The 17,168-nt window shown below is 41.7% G+C and overlaps 1 protein-coding gene and 1 long non-coding RNA gene across 8 annotated transcripts in view; one reads left to right on the top strand and one right to left on the bottom strand.

Annotated features, from left to right (window-relative positions):
• Nucleotides 1-17,168, top strand: part of LOC116415098 (uncharacterized) — a 211,485-nt gene that overhangs the window by 21,886 nt on the left and 172,431 nt on the right. The window lies entirely within an intron of this gene.
• Nucleotides 1-17,168, bottom strand: part of LOC100870138 (cuticle protein 8-like) — a 101,359-nt gene that overhangs the window by 3,786 nt on the left and 80,405 nt on the right. Inside the window, exon 1 of one of the 5 annotated variants that reach the window (XM_012493678.2) lies at nucleotides 29-3,213. The exons of the other annotated variants lie outside the window; for them this stretch is intronic. Coding sequence (XP_012349132.2) covers nucleotides 29-40 — 12 coding nt within the window. The 5' untranslated portion in view covers nucleotides 41-3,213. Of the gene's footprint in view, nucleotides 1-28; nucleotides 3,214-17,168 lie in introns of those variants that run through there. 5 annotated transcript variants of the gene reach the window in all.

The following is a 17,168-nucleotide window of genomic DNA, read 5'->3' as shown; positions in this document are numbered from 1 at the left end:
GAAATGGTCGATATGCGCGTACACTCACTTTAAAAGCCATATCGCAGAAGGACGATCGGTATCCAGAATCGGGCGAAAACTGAATAGGCCGGGGCGGCCGATATTCTTCCTTTTATAGGTCCACTTTAAAAGTTTTCCCTCGGCTTAATTCTTCTTTGGACCCATGCCCGGAACTTTGCCGGTGCAGACGTTGCAAAACACAATTATTCAAGCGGGCCGGGGCCGCAAAAAGCGTGGCGCGATGCTCGGTCGAGCGCACATTAGCCAATCCTGGCTCGCTAATGGAGTTGGTTGGGAAAGAGGGCGAAAAAATGGAACGCAGGAAAGGCATTTGTTTCTTCTTTCCTAGGTGACACACGCGTATCGATCGTGGAATCGATCGATCGATCGATCGATCGTCATGCACCACGGATCCCGAAAATTGCGTTACAAGTTTCCACTTTCTTCTCGAACGCCGCCTCTCCACTCGGCTGATCGCATGCTCCATTTCGTCCCGGATTCCCGTCTTACGTTGCAATTGTTTAGGAAACGCGATTAACGTAACTCGGTGTCGGAAATTGTCTCCGCTTTCGTTACGCGTGCTTTCGCGTTACGCATCCCCTAACGAGAATAACTTTCCAGTTAGTGCAACGAGTTATATCCTGAATAAATATATATACACGAGATTCGTACGTATACACGTCAACGTGTAAAATCACGGCCAGATTTCGCGATATGATACAGATGTTGGATTCTTTTGATGCTTTCTTCAATTTCTCGGCAAAGGTTCACGAGATTACGCTGCTTTTTGGATTGTATTATTTCTCGAGAGTATTGGATACGGGGAAGAAAGGAGTATCATTCTCGCGTTCGATGGATTATATGGTTGAGTAAAAAAAAAAAAAAAAAAAAAAATGGACGGTGAAACGCGTCCAGATAGTCCTTGGAAATAATATCGAATTTTTTATCCGCCGGGCGAAAGCGATCCTTGCGTTATTAACAAAAAGTGCAGGATTCTATCCGCTCTGTCGCGGAGCGAAATGGTTCTGGTCCCCGGCTGAGAAACGGGAGAGCGAGGACGAGAAGAGGACGGATTCTGGCACACGATGTGCTGGAGCGGCGGAAGTGCTCGAAGAGGCGCTCGGCTTTTGAGTTATGACACTTTTTGAGTCGAGGAGTCGCGATGTGAATGGCGCATCCGAGTCCGGCTCGTAATATCGTGGCTCGATCTCAGGGTTGGGCCGGCGATAAATCTGCCTTAAATAAGATTTGCCGGCGACGTTCTAGCGAAATAAAAGGAACGGTCCAGCTCGAGAGGTGGGAAAGGTTTACTTTGTCTCGATATCGTCTTTCTCCGTGTGATCGATCGCTAATTTTCGGCTCGAAAATCGTCCTTTAAACCGCTCGATTTTTCCCTCCCCCTATATCTTCGCCAGAAACATTTATAATTCGTTCTTGAAGCGTGATTATTTTTAATTTTTCATTTTATACTACTCGAGGAAATAGTATCGGCGTAAGAATCGTATCGCGACGTGTATCGAGAAATACTTATCCGTCCACGGTCAATTTCGTCGATTCGCGTTTTCTGTCGTTATATGGGGCACACGTTGCATCTTTGAAATTCCTATCATACGCGTAAACACGCGTATTCGTATTTCGATCCCTCGAGACGAAATCTTGGAATACAAGTCCTCGACTCGTGCTCGACGAACGAGAAGAATTGGTACCCTTACACGATAAATCATGCCACTCTATGCACGATGGATTTCCAAATATTTCTTACTTTCTTCTTTATTTATTCTCGTCATGATGGTAATAATTTTTTATACACGTTTTTCTTCGTACATTCAATCAAAGGAGATTCCATCCCCATTGGAAAATTTATACGAAAGATTCGATGACTTTCCCTTCGCTTCGTACATGGTCCAACTATTTTAATTAAAACGAAGTCTATCCGAAAGCTCAATTTCCTTCTCAAGCGTGAACTCGTCGATGATTCTTAATCTCTCCACCTTCCACGGAGAAAGTCGATATTAATTAATATTCGGAATAGATCGATCGAAACGATTCGAGAACTTTCCGTTCGATTTCCCCGTATCGATCATCGAGCCACACTATTAACGTCGGAGAGAAAAAGTACAACTTCTTAATCTTATTTATCATACAGCGAAATATTCGTGTTGTATTTTGGAGAAAAGAAGAGAAAGGAAGAGAAAGGAGGGGCGAGTGGAATTTCTGCTTTTTACGCGTATATCAATAATTCGAGGGTCAACATCAGCATAGGAAAATAGAATGGAAAGATAGCGAAAGCGAAGAGAAAAATCTAAATCTCGAGATTAACATAGCGTGGTTGTTGCCTACGTAACGTGGTGGTTATTCTCTTTTGTACTAGTAAAACTACACACACGAGAGTCCATCGAGAAGAAGAAACGTTCCATAGGATGATGACTACGTTCCCCGAGTATCCCCGAGACAAATTCCAAGGAGATAGTTCTGGGTAGAGAGAAAGACGAATAGTTCTGTTTGCCTTGCGAATTTCAAGGTGTACCCAACCTCTTCTCCGTCCCCTCCCCGCCCCTCGTTCCTCCGTCCACGTTCCACCGTCTCTTTCTTTTTCGGTTTCCGGTGGGAAAGCGGTCCGTATCCTTCGCCGCCATCTCGCTTCCCAGGGCGTCGAGAACCTCTGCTCGTTTATAGGTCACGATCTATTCCGTGCCTTTGGGACGAACGTGCTATCCACAATTCCTCCTTGACCTCCATTTGCGGTCTGGAATTCCAAAACAACGAAGACGAACTCCAGCAAACTCACCCACGCTCCCTCCACCGCTTGTCACCGTTTAGAAGAAACTCTTTCTCGCTTTTCTCACAATGGTACGGCGTAACGTGTCTCCAATGATTACAGTTTCAATCTAGCGTCCCTTGGCGGCCCGATCGAACCGTCTCGTCTATTATTTCGAAAAATTACCTAAAATTGCCTTCTCCCTTCCTCGAAAATTGAAACGTATCGAAACCTGTCGTCTTTTCTCCATCGAGATACGCGATTCAAAAATGGAACGGGATAAGAAAAAGGAAAAAAAAAAAAGAAAAGAAAAAGGACTTGGGCGTGACTGCAACGAATTGGATCGCGTCCCAGTGTCTCTCCGCATCGCGGATATGATTCGGATATTTTAGCATCCCATCTATTACGGTGTCGGCTTCGCTAACGAGCCGTAGCATTTTCCACGACCTTGCTAATTTTCCAAGTGTTCCGATTACAGGCTGATAGCCGGCGCTACGCCCGCGCTGATGTCGCCGGGTTAATTGGTTTTCATGCCGGCGCTGAAGTTACGGATACCCCGAGTTGGATTACCGTGGCCTGTAAACAGCCGCTGTCTCGCCGCGGAAAGGGTCAGAAGTCTCGATTTCGCGCCCCTCGCGTCGTTATCCTTCTCGTGCCGTTGCTACTTAACTGGCTCGCGGGAAGGAAACGGGTTGAAAAATAGGAGAATTCCGGAGATTAATCGCGATCCGTTGGAACGAAGTTGCGCGTAATTCTGGAAATTGTCCAACGTCGAGTCGTGTCGAATGTAACGATCAGTTTTGTGAAAAAAATAATAATCGAATTTGTGATGATCGGAGAAGATGGACGGAAATATCAACACTCGCCACGGTTTTAAAGGTGGGGGATAAATTTTTCTCGCGCGAGTAGACTGCGAATACGTGTACCGCGTTGATGCATGTTCCCCTTGGCTGATCCGAAAGCACGATAAACTTGCGCATCCGGGACACGGTACAACGGAAGTTAGTCGCTGTTGTAATCACTGTCAGGATTCCACGGATATTACGGAACCATGCTCGAATAATGAATGGTAAACTCTTCTCTGCATATTCCGTGGATGTTCGTCTCTCGAGGCGTGCGTTTATCGTCTTTAAAGTGCATCGCCGCGATTCAACGATCTGACGAAAAGGTGCATATGCATGAAGAAGCATTTACTACCCGTGCCTTACTGGTCGCGGTTTATACGTAAATAAGTCTCGTTATCGGAATAAAATTACAACGCGTTCGATAATCGATGAACGTTGAGTACAAGAGTTGTGGATGCATAACGCACGTTAAGGGCTATTAAACTTTTAGGTATCCAACGATTCCCGATTTTTCTTTTTGGCAAACTTTGCATTTTCCGATAACGATGTTAGGACGTATCCTAAAAAAAAAGAAAGAAAAAAAAAGAACTGCTCGAGTTAGCTTCGAAATTACGATGGAATATTATCTGTTTATTTTACATGGAATTCTGATGCGGTGAAAAATAATTCAGATATTTCGTCGAATAAAATCAAATTCTTTCTCGATCGACACGGCAAACATTCGTAAACGTTGTATCTTTTAATTTTTCTCGCGCAGGACGAGTTTCGGTTTAATAAATTTGTTTTTTAAATCCCATTCCCGAGTGAATTTTTCCGAGTAAAACCGACCACAATTTTTCCAAAACTCCTCTTTTCTCCGAACGGTAAAAGTTTCTGTTTCGCCGGGAAACTAAAAAAACGGTTCGTTCCAACATATTCTCATAAATAATACGTGATATTCGGTCCTCTAGTAACCCGAAACTAAGGATAAATTTACCCCATAAGGCAACTATAATCGTATCCTCTAATTTCCACTCCACCTTCGCCCCAATCGTATTCAATATACATTTCGAAGGACGTCGGTCGGCGTTGACATTTCCACGTTGGAGCAGTACCCGTACTCGCGCGTCCGGGTAATAAATCTACCCGTCCTTCCATCTCCTCGAACTCGTTACTCTTCGCGCTCCCTCTAATTGAGTTTCGTGGTAGCTCTCTCGGCGGCGATATCGAAAGACGGTTCCGTTTCTTCCTTTCTATCGAGGGTGGTCGCGCGAAGGGCCATCGAGTTTCGATCCTTTCGAATTAAACGAGGCGTAATTTGAAAAACGAAGATCCAACGATCGGTGAGAGGAATAGCGAACGAGCAAGGGTATGGGTAGAAGTTGAGAAAATATCTTCAACATCGAGGTAATTCCAACTATCCACCGTTAAACTCGGGGGTGTACATCCGCGTTTTCGTCGCCGCTGGACAGGATAACTCGAGGAAGGAGGACGGTCGAAAGGTCGGTGCGAGGTAGCAACCTAGCCAATTCATATGCAAATGCAAAAACGGTCAACCTGCGTGCATTGTTCGTTATCCAGACGAATCCCTTAACTTACTACGCGAATTTCCTGAAAACTGGAGTCGCTCGCTTTAATTGATACTCGCACCACGGTGTACACGGCTGGATCTTGCCCCTTCGTTTCTAGCTTTCGGTTAGAACTGCGAAAAGAAAGGAAGGAAGGAAAGGAGGTATGATCACTTTTGTCGTCTCGATCATTGTTGCTCTCTTGCAACCGTTTAATGGTGTTTCAGCTTTTCTCTTTGAACAAGTTTCCGGCAAGTCCTCCGGGTATGAGAACTCTGCAACTCGAGAGCGGGCGACGACGCTTCGTCGATCGGGATGATTTGACGTTGAGTGGCCACCATAAATTTTGCGTTACAATTTTCTCGCCCTTCAATTTGATTATTCGATTCTGTTCTTTCGTCGATGAATCTCATACAAGATTTTTCATCTTGTTTATACGTTCCAAGGGAGGGTTTACGATCACGAGAGAGAGAAGTGTAATTTAATTTTATTTGTTATTTTCTTTCTTGTAATTTATTTATGCGCGGTTGAAGATGTTTGCGAAAATAAAACGAGCGGAGTCGACTTTTCTTTTTTCCTAGCGCATCGAACGCGTTCAAATTAACGCGAGCTCTTTTATTTACGTTAGACGCGTGTCCGAGTTTAATAACGTTTAATTTATTTGCAAATTTTTTTTTTTTATCCTCTCTTTACACGTAATGTTTATCCTTCTCGTTAAATTCTCGTATTTTCTCGTTTCAAAACGTTGTTAATATATATACAAATTTTAATATAGAATACCGTAGAAAGTTTGCTGATCCGACAGTATTACAAGATGTATACACGAAAATTGATGAACGGTGTGAAATGATCTATATATAGAAAGTAGAGAAAGCAATTTATTAATTTTATCACGACACGAAATATAATATAACGGGTAATAAAGCTTTTTGCTCCTCTCTTGTCTGTGTTAAATTATCTGATTTCTTATAATACGTACAGTTTTCAAGTTCGTTTAACAATACAAGAGGAGAAATCAGAGATACTTAGTTTTTTATCTCAACGAAGAGATATAAAAATATCATATTAAACGCAAAAAAAAAAAAAAAAAAAAATGTTTAACAAGCGGAAGAAACTAGCCAAGGTGCAAACAAAGAAGCGAAAAGCAGAAAGTTCCTGGATATAATATCTCGTAAAACGTACGGTTACTACGTTATCACTTGTTTGCCTTGTAATACACCACCGCATCATATATATACCGCAAGTTTGATCGAAAAAGTTTCCGCTGTTTTTTTTTCTTTTCTTCTTCTTTTTTTATTTTTTTCTTTCTGTAAACTACTATAGAGAAAGAAATACGATAGAAACGGAGAATAGAGTTGAACGAGGAGCAAAACGAAAGCACAAAACGCGCAAACTTACAAGTCACGGCACGACGAGAAAAATGGAGAGCCACGAGTTGAGGAAATTAGGAAAAGAGATACGCGGCGTTGATAACTAAATGTCGAATCGAAAGTTTAAATGTTGAGAAGGCTGAATAAATATTTAACTTTAAAAGCTCAAGGTTAAACCGGAAGCTTTCCGTCTTCGTCACGGTGTTGAACAAATGTTTATCCTTGAAAGCTCAAGGTCGAGCCAAATGCTCGAATCACGCGGAGAGGTTAAACAAATATTTGAATATCGCGATTCTCCTTTTCCGTTCTAATCGACGCAGAATTTTCCCGCTTACAATACGCTTCCATCTCGTTTCCATCCCGAAAAAAATTGTTGCATCTCGGATTTGTCTTATCTTCTCCCCGGGTGGATCGGATGAAACGGTTTTGAAGGATCTCGCCGATGTGGAATACGAAGATCTGACATTCGTTGCACGATATCCGATATCCGAGCCGCCATGAAAGTTCTATGTTAAACTCGGCCACCGATATTTCATATCCGAAACTCGAGCCAGTTTTAGGTTGGAGCACGAAAATCCGCTGACACAGGAACGAAATCGCCCACCCTGTAACGTTATCTGCCGACGTCCAAAATAAGGAGCATTATTTACCTAACCTGTGAACTCCCGCGGACGCACGGTGGATATCGTAAGTTTGCTCGATGCCTCGAGGGATACACGAAAGGATCCTTCGATCTTATACGTCCCGCTACCAAAGATTCTCTCGCGATCAAAGAGACTGTAAACCTGTGACAAATATCCATTGCTTCCTAGGTTTTTTCGCTCGAAAAACTCTAAGTACTGATCCGTGAATTCGCCAGGGAATTTCACCATGATTTTGAACGAAATATTCACTCACGAGTGAATTAATTTCGATATTTCTTCTTTTTTTTCTTTTTTTGCATCGATCTCCTTCCGTTTCTTATATCAAATATAAACAGTTTCGAATTGTGAAATTTAAATCTTTAAACGCGATCTACGTTCGTTTGAGTTTCTCCAAGGCGATGATTCATAAATAAAAAACGATGATTCTTTCTTTAAATCGGAGAATTGTATTGTATAGCTGTGTACGAACTGATAAATCGCGAGGAAGACGAAAAATTATTAATCAAGAATGGCGTAAAAATGTGGCGAAACGTTGGGCATAAATTATTCGAGAATTACAAATTTTTCTATCTGACTGGATCCAACTGTACTTTGTTCTCTTTTCCGGAATCGATCTTAAACGAACGATTCGTTTACACGGGGCCATTACACGGGAAACACAGTTTTAAATTTCGTCGAGAATTGAAAAATCTACGAACTTTCGCAAGCGTTATGACTCCCACAGGTTCGCAGCCAACTAACACCTTTAAAACTCTTCGAAACCGTTAAAAGTCTCTTTCTCTACGCCTACCGCTATGTGACCCAACATTTAATTTCTACTTTCGACCGAGGGTTACGTGTTATAGAAGAGAGAATTTTCAGAACCATTGCCCCGCGATAATTCTTCCGCCAAACTCGGTCGTTGAGAATTACTTTCGAAGAAATACTCGTCGCTTTTAAATCTTCTTCCACGATATTTTCCACGATAAATCTCGTAATTGTTTGAAATAACTTTTCGTCAGTCGGTCCCATCTATATATATATATGTGTGTGTGTGTATCCTATCGATCGAGGGGGAAAAAAATGAACGCGCGCGAAGATACTTGGGCCGTGGATGTGAAATCTATTTTCACCCTTATAAAGTTTCACGCCAAGTCTCGTAATTTCATTCCCTATAGCCGGCGGATAAATCGAGAGGAGAGCCAACAATCATCCCTCCTCCTTATTCTCCCTCAACGGAATCACGTAGGTTGATCTTTCTCCGATTCGTCCGGGCGCGAGCGAAAGATCGTTATTTGCCACTTTCCTTTGCTCGCTCCTTCTCTCTCTCCCTCTCTCTCTCTTCACCAACATTTGACGACACAGATCGAGTTGGCCCGAAATAAATTTTTACGCGCGTATATCAACACTCGTGTCTATTTGTCAGGGAGCGTATCCCTCTTTATCGCGACACGATCGTTCAAATTATTCGTATAACGCGACGCATGACACGGCGTCATCCTCCACTCACGCTCGATGTAATAACGAGGCTGGTCGAAATTAAGTTGCACACCGAGCAAGGAATAAGGAGTCGGCATTGTGTCGGCCAGGCCTTTACCCGACAACCTGTCTGAATCCATTTAGCGTGGCGGATATGGTGAAGTATCGCGCGCGTGCATGCGTGTTCCAACGTCGGACAGGATTTCCCCGAGAAAGTGGAAGGGGCGAGGAGCGTGGTTAAAGGGAGGTGAGGATGTGGCGTGCATTTGCATAAGGCGAGCTTGAAACGGCATAAGGACGACGAAGGAAGGAAGGAAATGCCGCCGATCGATCTCTTTTCACATCGTGAATATTCATAAAACCATGATTTGTGCTTTATTATCGCCCCCCCCCCTCCCGCCTTGTTCCGATTTTTGCACTTCGATTCATTTTCTCCGTTTTCGATTGGTTTTCTTCTCGCGATATTATTCGTAACGAATAATAATTCAAGTCGCTTGTTTTCTTTTTTTTCACGACCGCTCAATGAATTATTATTTATATCACCACCGGGTCGCTTTTGCGCGTCACAATCATCGATAGCCTCGACGTTTTTCACCCCATAACTCGCGCTGCATAATTCCTCCTCGCGAGCGAACGGGCCAACTTTCAGAAAGAAACGTAATCGACGTAATACGCGTTGTTGTAAACGTTGAACGTTCGGTTTCGGTCGGACGGTTTGGGCCCATTTAACCCGACGATCGATGTTCCCGCGATGTTCCGCTACGATTCGGCCGTGTAACAAACCGAGGGGGGGAGGAGGGGAGAAAGTTTTCAGGAATTGGAAACTTTTGCCGTTCCGTGCACTCCACTTAATCGGTGACTGGATGGGAACGGCGGATCCGATCTTTCGGTGCGAGACAACAGTCTTGGCGATTAAGTTTCTCGTTCATCGAGGGATCATCTTCGTTCATCATTCGGACAAGGTGAATTACGTTTTTGAGGAAGTTGGTCGCTCGAGGGAAAACATCTATCCGTTCTTGTTCTATAAAAATTTGCTCGACGCAAAGGAGCGCAATCTACGAAGAGATATGTATGCCCCGTTTAGCGGGCAAGTAGTTTTATTTTCCTTGGATTTATCCTTGAGAAGTTTCCGACTGTCCATATATTCCCATGGTTGAACACGGAAAATGGATCGATGAACGAGGAATCCGTCTTCTTGTCTTTCGAGTCCCAAATAATGTCCTTTCGAATCGATCATTACGGCGTATCTGTGAAAATATTAATATTCTTCTCGTATGCGTAACAACGAAAGTTATATTGAGGTAAAAATAAATTGACACAAGGTGTGTAGATGAAATTGGGGCCAATCAAATTTTCGCGCTTAGACTATAAAATAGACTATAAAACGAAATTCCTGTTCGTTTGTTAGGAATATTGTTCTCAGGGATGAATACTTGTTTGAATATCATTGGTAGTTCCGTATTATATTTCCATATCGTTACTCCCGGCAATCCTTCAAGTTTCATCCGACAGGTTTACGGTTTATTTGGAAAGGGATAAACACGTAAATCTCGATGAACGGTACGCGTCTGTCTTATTCTTAGTTTACCCGAGTTTATTTAAATATAGAGGGAACAAAAGGAATCGCGGTGAATGGGTAGTTCAAATATTTACCAGGGAAGTGCTAGTTTTACCTCGGCCATACACGAGCTGTCTTGGGTCTTGAGAGAAGACGCGAGGAGGTAAATGCACAGCCATGATAAAGTTTGAATAACGGAAAACACTAGAAATTCAAAGTGTTTCATCGTGTGCGGAAATTTCTTTCTCCTTTTTTTCTTAAAGCGAACGGACGATCCAGTATTATTCCATTCATAATAAATTAACCGTTTTTAATACCATTCCTGTTGACGACATTAAAACGATTAAAATTTTTATTCTTCAACGCTATCTGTCTATCTATTTCGTCGAATGAAAAATCGTTGAAGTTTAATTCCTCTGTTTCCTGATTTTTGAATAATTTCCAAGCAACCCCGGGTATCCCAGACTCGATTGTCGAGGCTCCTTTCGTTTTATTCTCGAGTGGTCTTATCTATGGTCGAGACGTTTACGAATTCAAGAGGCAAGGAACTCGCTCGCTCCGCCTGGACGTATTTTACCTGCATTTAAATCTCATTCCCGAGATCTCTCATCTCGCCTTTCTATAACGTTATACCTCGCCATTTCTTCCGCGAGAGAAATATCAGTAATCGGAGGTATCACCGTCTCTCCGCTTATTCAAAACTTTGTTTCGATCTCCATTGGAACGTACGTTTCAAAAAAAAAAAAAAAAACCAGTCTCCCTCCCATCTCTATTCCAAGTTGTCGTGGATCACGTCCGTATGGAACGTGGTGCCGTCGTCGATACGTGCCGCGTCGAGCGTGCATGCTTCCGCCGCGTCAATTGGCCACGATTTATACACACGTAACAGGGAAGGTGGAGTTGGTCCGTGAGAGATATCGATATCGCGGCCGCTAACGATCGTTTGTAGCCGGCGAATTTGCGGGGCGACGACCTTATCTCGCTGCGGAGGCCTCGTTCGCGCTATCCCATCAAAACGCGTTTATAGTCCATCCCGGCAAGATCCTTCATTACATCTTGGACCAACGCTGGTGCCAACGATGTGACGATAATTTAGAACTGCGTGGAGGCTGGATCGTGGAGGTTTGAACGTAGAGTTAAGCCGATCGGATCAACCCTCTTCTCGCATTCGCTCATATTGTTGACATTTTCGCAAATTCGATACTGCGATCGCGATACTCGCGATCTTAAATATTACGTGTTTGTCCTTTGTTTTATTGTATTTTGTTCCGAAACAAAAGATAGTTGTTCTTCGAGGCAGGCAGTATCTAAGAAGTAAAATTTCTAAACGGAAACTTGAAACGTTAAAAAAAAGGATATTTTGAAACGTTGTTAAACGAAAGAAAAAGAAAAACAGGGGGCGGGAATAAAAGAAAGGCTTGGGGCAAATATGGCGAGATGATCTCCCGATAGGAAAGAGAGGAAATATTTTTGATACAAATCTGTTTTCGAGTTTATGCTTTCGATCGACTCAATGTCTTCTATGATGATTCCGGTAAGCCCCCATCGAGCAGCAGATGGTACAGCAAAGATTTGGCTGATCCGCTCGGAACGAGACTGGCTGGCTTCCTTTGAATACCGTCTCGACAATGCTCAGCAGCTTGGATAAAGGTGAAAGTAGACGGGGTGAAGAGCTCGCGGGAGGGCCACTCGAATTTTCCACTCTCGTCACTGGCAAACACCGAGGTCAAGATATCCATTCGACGGAAATTCGAGCGCCGCCTTCGAAATACCTCCGCCACCCGAATTTGCTTGCGTCCATCCAAGGAAACTGCTCCCCCGCCCTTCATCCGTCGAAGGAAACTCACTTTGCCCGAGTATGTAACGGCAGAGTGGAGGCTCGTATCACGTTGTATCGGATCGAAGAGGAAATCTGCGTGTAAACTATGACAGGAATATACGATTTCCTTTAAGAATACAAAATTAAGCAGGAGTGGAGGAAAATCGGTGAAACGTAAAGTTGGAACAATCGTGTAGAATGATATAATCGTCCAACTTTTAAAATTGGAATTAAAAGTTAATGAAAATTATGCATCGTCGTCGCAGCAGTTCAACGAAACGAAGAATGAGTGAGAGAGAGAGAGAGAGAGAGAAGAGAATTTTAATATTCGCAACATTGTTGGAAACTAAGAAGCTTATTTATCGAACAAATGGTATGTGCGCGAAATGGATATGGCGAAATATGTTCGAAGGATTCGAAATTTGTTGGTAAACGGGGGAGGGAACAGGCAGCCGGTTTACGCGTTTAATCTTGTTTGAAAAATAGATGACAACGGAATGGAATCGTGCCTGGTTTAACGCGAGATACATCGAAAGGATTTCAAATTTATTAGCGAACGGCAAGTGGATGGAGAACTCGCGCCACGTTAATCTCATCATGGGTATGTTAGATAAAACGAGAGACCCTGGGTTTTAAATGGAATGTGAAACGTGTATTTCAATTATCTTGATTTACATTACTTTATATTTCCTCGGATATAAACGTCCGATCTGGAATTACTTCGATTAAGTAGCTTCGAGCTGTGCGTGCCCGTAGACTGGACCGCTATAATATAATTATAATTTTTTTTTATTACAAGTAAAGCATTTGTTTTTCACAATATAAAATACATCTGAATGTCTATTAAATGATAGGCAAAAAAGTCATCGTAGAATCAATGGTATAAAAAGCGCGAAGTTAAAAGTTTATCGAAAAAGAGGAAATAAAAAAAAGAAATTAACACCATTATCATTTCTCGAATGCGATAGAAATAATTTTAATCGCTCTAACGATAATAAACGAAAATAATTCCCACGATAATCGTGATCTCTCTCTCCTTTAATAATGTAAATTTCGCGAGCGACAGAATCGGTAATCCTTTCCAAAGTTCGATCCAAGTGAACCAGTTCTGGAATCAAAAACACATCTGTCCGCAAAAAATACTCTTGAATGACATAAATATTCACAACTTGTATTCGATGTATTAAAGTGCATCCGATTTTTAATCAAAGAGATGCGTCCTGGAATTTCCCTCCCAGTGGGAGCTACGATGGATCAACTTTCAGTTGATCCTAGGAAACGACCACATCAAAACATCATATCGGTTTATGCGGTTATAGATTGGATTCTATTTCCAACACCGACAGTCATATCGGGGCTGATTCTCTCCCGCTATCAGCCCTCTTTTGCATATAACGAAAAAAAGGAGCACAAAGACGATGATATTCGAATCGTCGTATTTCAAAGTTATCAATGTTTCTTCCATTCTTATTCGAACGTAAAGATTCGGTCGCAGGGTGATCGGAATTGGTGCTTGGAATTATTTCGTCGAAAAAAACCCGGTTTATTTTTTTATCAACGTCATTTAATAGTAAATAAATATTGTTTATTTTTACGATTCGTTGCGATGAAATTTTTTTCTACACATCGATAAAATTTTTATATTTCGATTTGATTAAACATTTTTCACGAGCAAATATTTGTAAATCGATGGAAAAATTCAATCGCCAATTTGTCGTTAAATAAGTACAAATATTAAACCCGATGCACGATGAAATTAATACCGTTGTAATAAATTTCGTTGTCAAAGGAGCAGGTGTAAATTCACGGTCAACATTTGTGTAAACTCTCTTCTCGATCTCAAAAAATTGATTTCCACAATTTGTGGAATTAGGGAACTGTATAAATAGCCTGAGCTCGACGCTTGCCTGTGTTTCTCGTAAACTTTCCAATTTGAAATTCTTTCCGATTAAATCGTGTTTCCCATTGAAACGGTGAAAGACCTTCTAAAAGATTCAGCGCTGAAGGGAATTGAATCCTTCGAATCCCTTGGTTCATTTTTTCCTTGAAAATTCAATCGATCATCATCAATTTTCAATCCTTTCGAGCTTGCCTCGTCTCGTAATCAATTATTTAACAAGAAGACGCTTAATTACACAGGGACATTTTATTTCCAGTTCAATAGAGAAGTAAGAAAATCGTATCCAATTAACCAACAGTGAACCAACACGCTCCCTCTTTAATAGAAAATCTTTTTTTCAACTTAAAAAACTCGAAAATTGCTTTCCTTGCAAACAAATTAAAAGCATAATTTTCCATGATTTTATCCGCGTCCCGTCGATAAACCGATTCAACGATATATATACATATATATAAAGGAAATATCCAGGCTAAAAAACAACAGGAATGGTTAGAAATTGCTAAATTGACGTCAACACCTACGCAAAAGTTTGCACTGCCTATATTTAACTTTCGTATTTGCCTTGATTTCAACGCGCCACTGTACCGTTTAAATTAACCCCCCTCCCCCCCCGTCCCTCCCTCCTCTCTCCCCCACGGTTCGCCATCAGTAGTTGAAATCGGGTCGTACATACGCCAAGCCTAATTATTATTCACGATAATTGCCCTTTGTTATTTTCATCTCGACGCCCCGTTAATTTCACGCGCGCCATCGTCGATTCGAGAGCGGGGGAAAAAGGGGGAAAACGAATGATTCCCGTCTATATACCCATGCTCGACGTACAACGCATTTCATTGGCTGTCTACCATTTAGTATAGGTTGGAGTACTCGTGCTCGCCACTTTCGTGCTCGCCTGTGCTCGCGAAGAAAAAGATGGTTATTCTTGGCGGATACGTGAGAGCCCTCGAAGGATGATCCTCGATCGAAGGGGAAGAGGATGTTCCTTTTAGTTTCCTCCCTCGAAACGCGTGCGTTCCACCCGATCCAAGTGGCCCAAGTACACTTGGGCATTTGTCTCACGTATCTTGCCAGTCACCGATAGTCATTGGACACCGGACGCGACGATTGTTCGTCGAACAATACCTTTATTCGCGGACAAAGAGGAAAAATGAGCGGGTTTGCTCGCGTAGGGGAAACCGGGCTCGGGTGAAGGGCGAAGTTGCGAGAGTAAAGAAAAACGGGGGAGGGAAATGGAGAGAATTTGATTTTTTTTTTTTTTTTTTTTTTCGAACAGGCGCATCGATCCCTCAACTTCTTGTCGCATTTATCTTCAATTGTAGCCAGATGATAAGGTAAAGATATTTACGTAACGATCGATGGAAGGATTATCAAAGGATAGATTATGCAATGTAAATTGCTTACATCTACTTTGAATCGCAACAGCTTTACATTCGTACGAAAGAAGGAGAAATTAAAAAAGTTTTTTTCATCAAAATCCACTCGGTAAATAGAAGAAAATTATGAAATTGCTTTCTCTGTGTTATTTCTATATTTCAATAGATAGCTGGGATCCAAAAAGATTACGAATGGCGTCGTGATTTACTTACTTTTTTTCTTGGAAATATTATATTCTTTCTCGCGTGTCACTCGTCTTGAACTTGAGATGGATTAATAAGATTGATAAAGTGTGAGCGAGAGATTCGAATCAGGACAGAGATAATAAACGTTTAAGAATTATTCTTCTTCTTACACAACGATATTTCTGAAATTGGAATCGTATCGAGGTAAAGCAAGAACCGTTTCAAAGAAGAGGATTCAACGTTTTGATGATGATCATTAGTTCATTGTTCGGAAATTATAATATCTTTTTTAGAGTTTAATCAATTTTTAAGATAAATCACGCGATAAATACCCGTTTATTTTTTAAAAAAATATTATTTACATTAATCTTAATGTTGATGATATATTGGAACTCATGTTATAAAGATTTAAAAAATCTTTTGATCGATGTTGATTAATCGAGTGAATTTTATGGGTTGCGTAATTTTTAGACGCGTAATTTATTTATGTCATTTATATAAAATATGCAAAAGATATATAATACGTAAAAAAAAAAAAAAAAATACGTATTTATATGAAAATCCGTAGTCCCGGTATAATTTCACGTCCGAAATATAACAACGTGTTATTTGATTTTTTTCAATTTTTAACGTATAAAATACGTCTACTACAAATATTTTGCCATTTTCTCAAAATAAAAACATTTTAATATTATTTTATTAATTACGCGTCAATTGATACAAAATGTCGAATATTATTCGACGATCATTGTGCAATTTAAGTACGAGGCGTGCATCGAAGAAAAATCGTAATGAAAAAAGAAAAAGACGAACGATTTCGATGGAAGAAAGAAAGAAAGGAAGGGAGGGAGGCGATCGGTTAAGCCAGTCTGGCAAGATGCCAACCAATTATGAATGTAAAGTTATGGTAATATTGATATCGAGCGAGGATGGAAAAAATGGCTGTAATAAAGCAGATATTCTACTTTTCCTCTCCCTTCTTTGTCATTCCCTCCCGTTTCTCGATGCTTTTTCTCCGGGTCCAAGGATTACATTATTCGGCACATTCCTCATGTATGATCGGAGCAATCTATCTCGCATCGGGTAATTGAAATCCAATATGCCTACCTCACCTGCCAGCTTGCGGCCAGGAAATTCACTACCCGTTTTATTTCTCCCCTCCCTCTTCTCCTCGTCTAAAATACGGAACGAAAGATAGACGGAATAGACTTCTCCTCTCTCGACGTCGATCGCGTCGCACTAAATCGAAATTAGCCCATTCGAGCGATGATCCGCTTTCAAGTTTTATCTTCGAACATTATCGATCGAATTGCACCACTCTGGATGACTCGAATTATTACGTTTATCGACGATTGCCAGCGCAGACGCGTTTTCATTTTATAATAATCGGAACGAGATAGCGGGATGGAGAAGGTTAAGCGAGCTGAGACGATCAAAACAACGAAACGGATCACAACGAAATCTCTTTTGCGAGACGACGATTAATAAATGCAGGCCGCGTTGGAGATAACGCTCTCAGGCCGCCGCATTATAATCCATTAACAATTAACGAACTACTAATGAAATGGAACGGGCCTCGACCGACCGATAGCAGCCCCCGAAACGGGCCGATCGTTATGATTTCCATCGGAGAATGGAAAGGTTCGGCGACCGGATGCGGCCACCCATCCACCAACTCTCTCTCTTTGGACCGATATCATCCAAGCCGGA

Source organism: Apis florea, unplaced genomic scaffold (assembly GCF_048593485.1).
Source record: "Apis florea isolate Af1SG1 unplaced genomic scaffold, ASM4859348v1 contig_1615_pilon, whole genome shotgun sequence".
Taxonomy (NCBI): Eukaryota; Metazoa; Arthropoda; class Insecta; order Hymenoptera; family Apidae; genus Apis; species Apis florea.
This window is presented reverse-complemented; position numbering and strand designations above follow the sequence as displayed.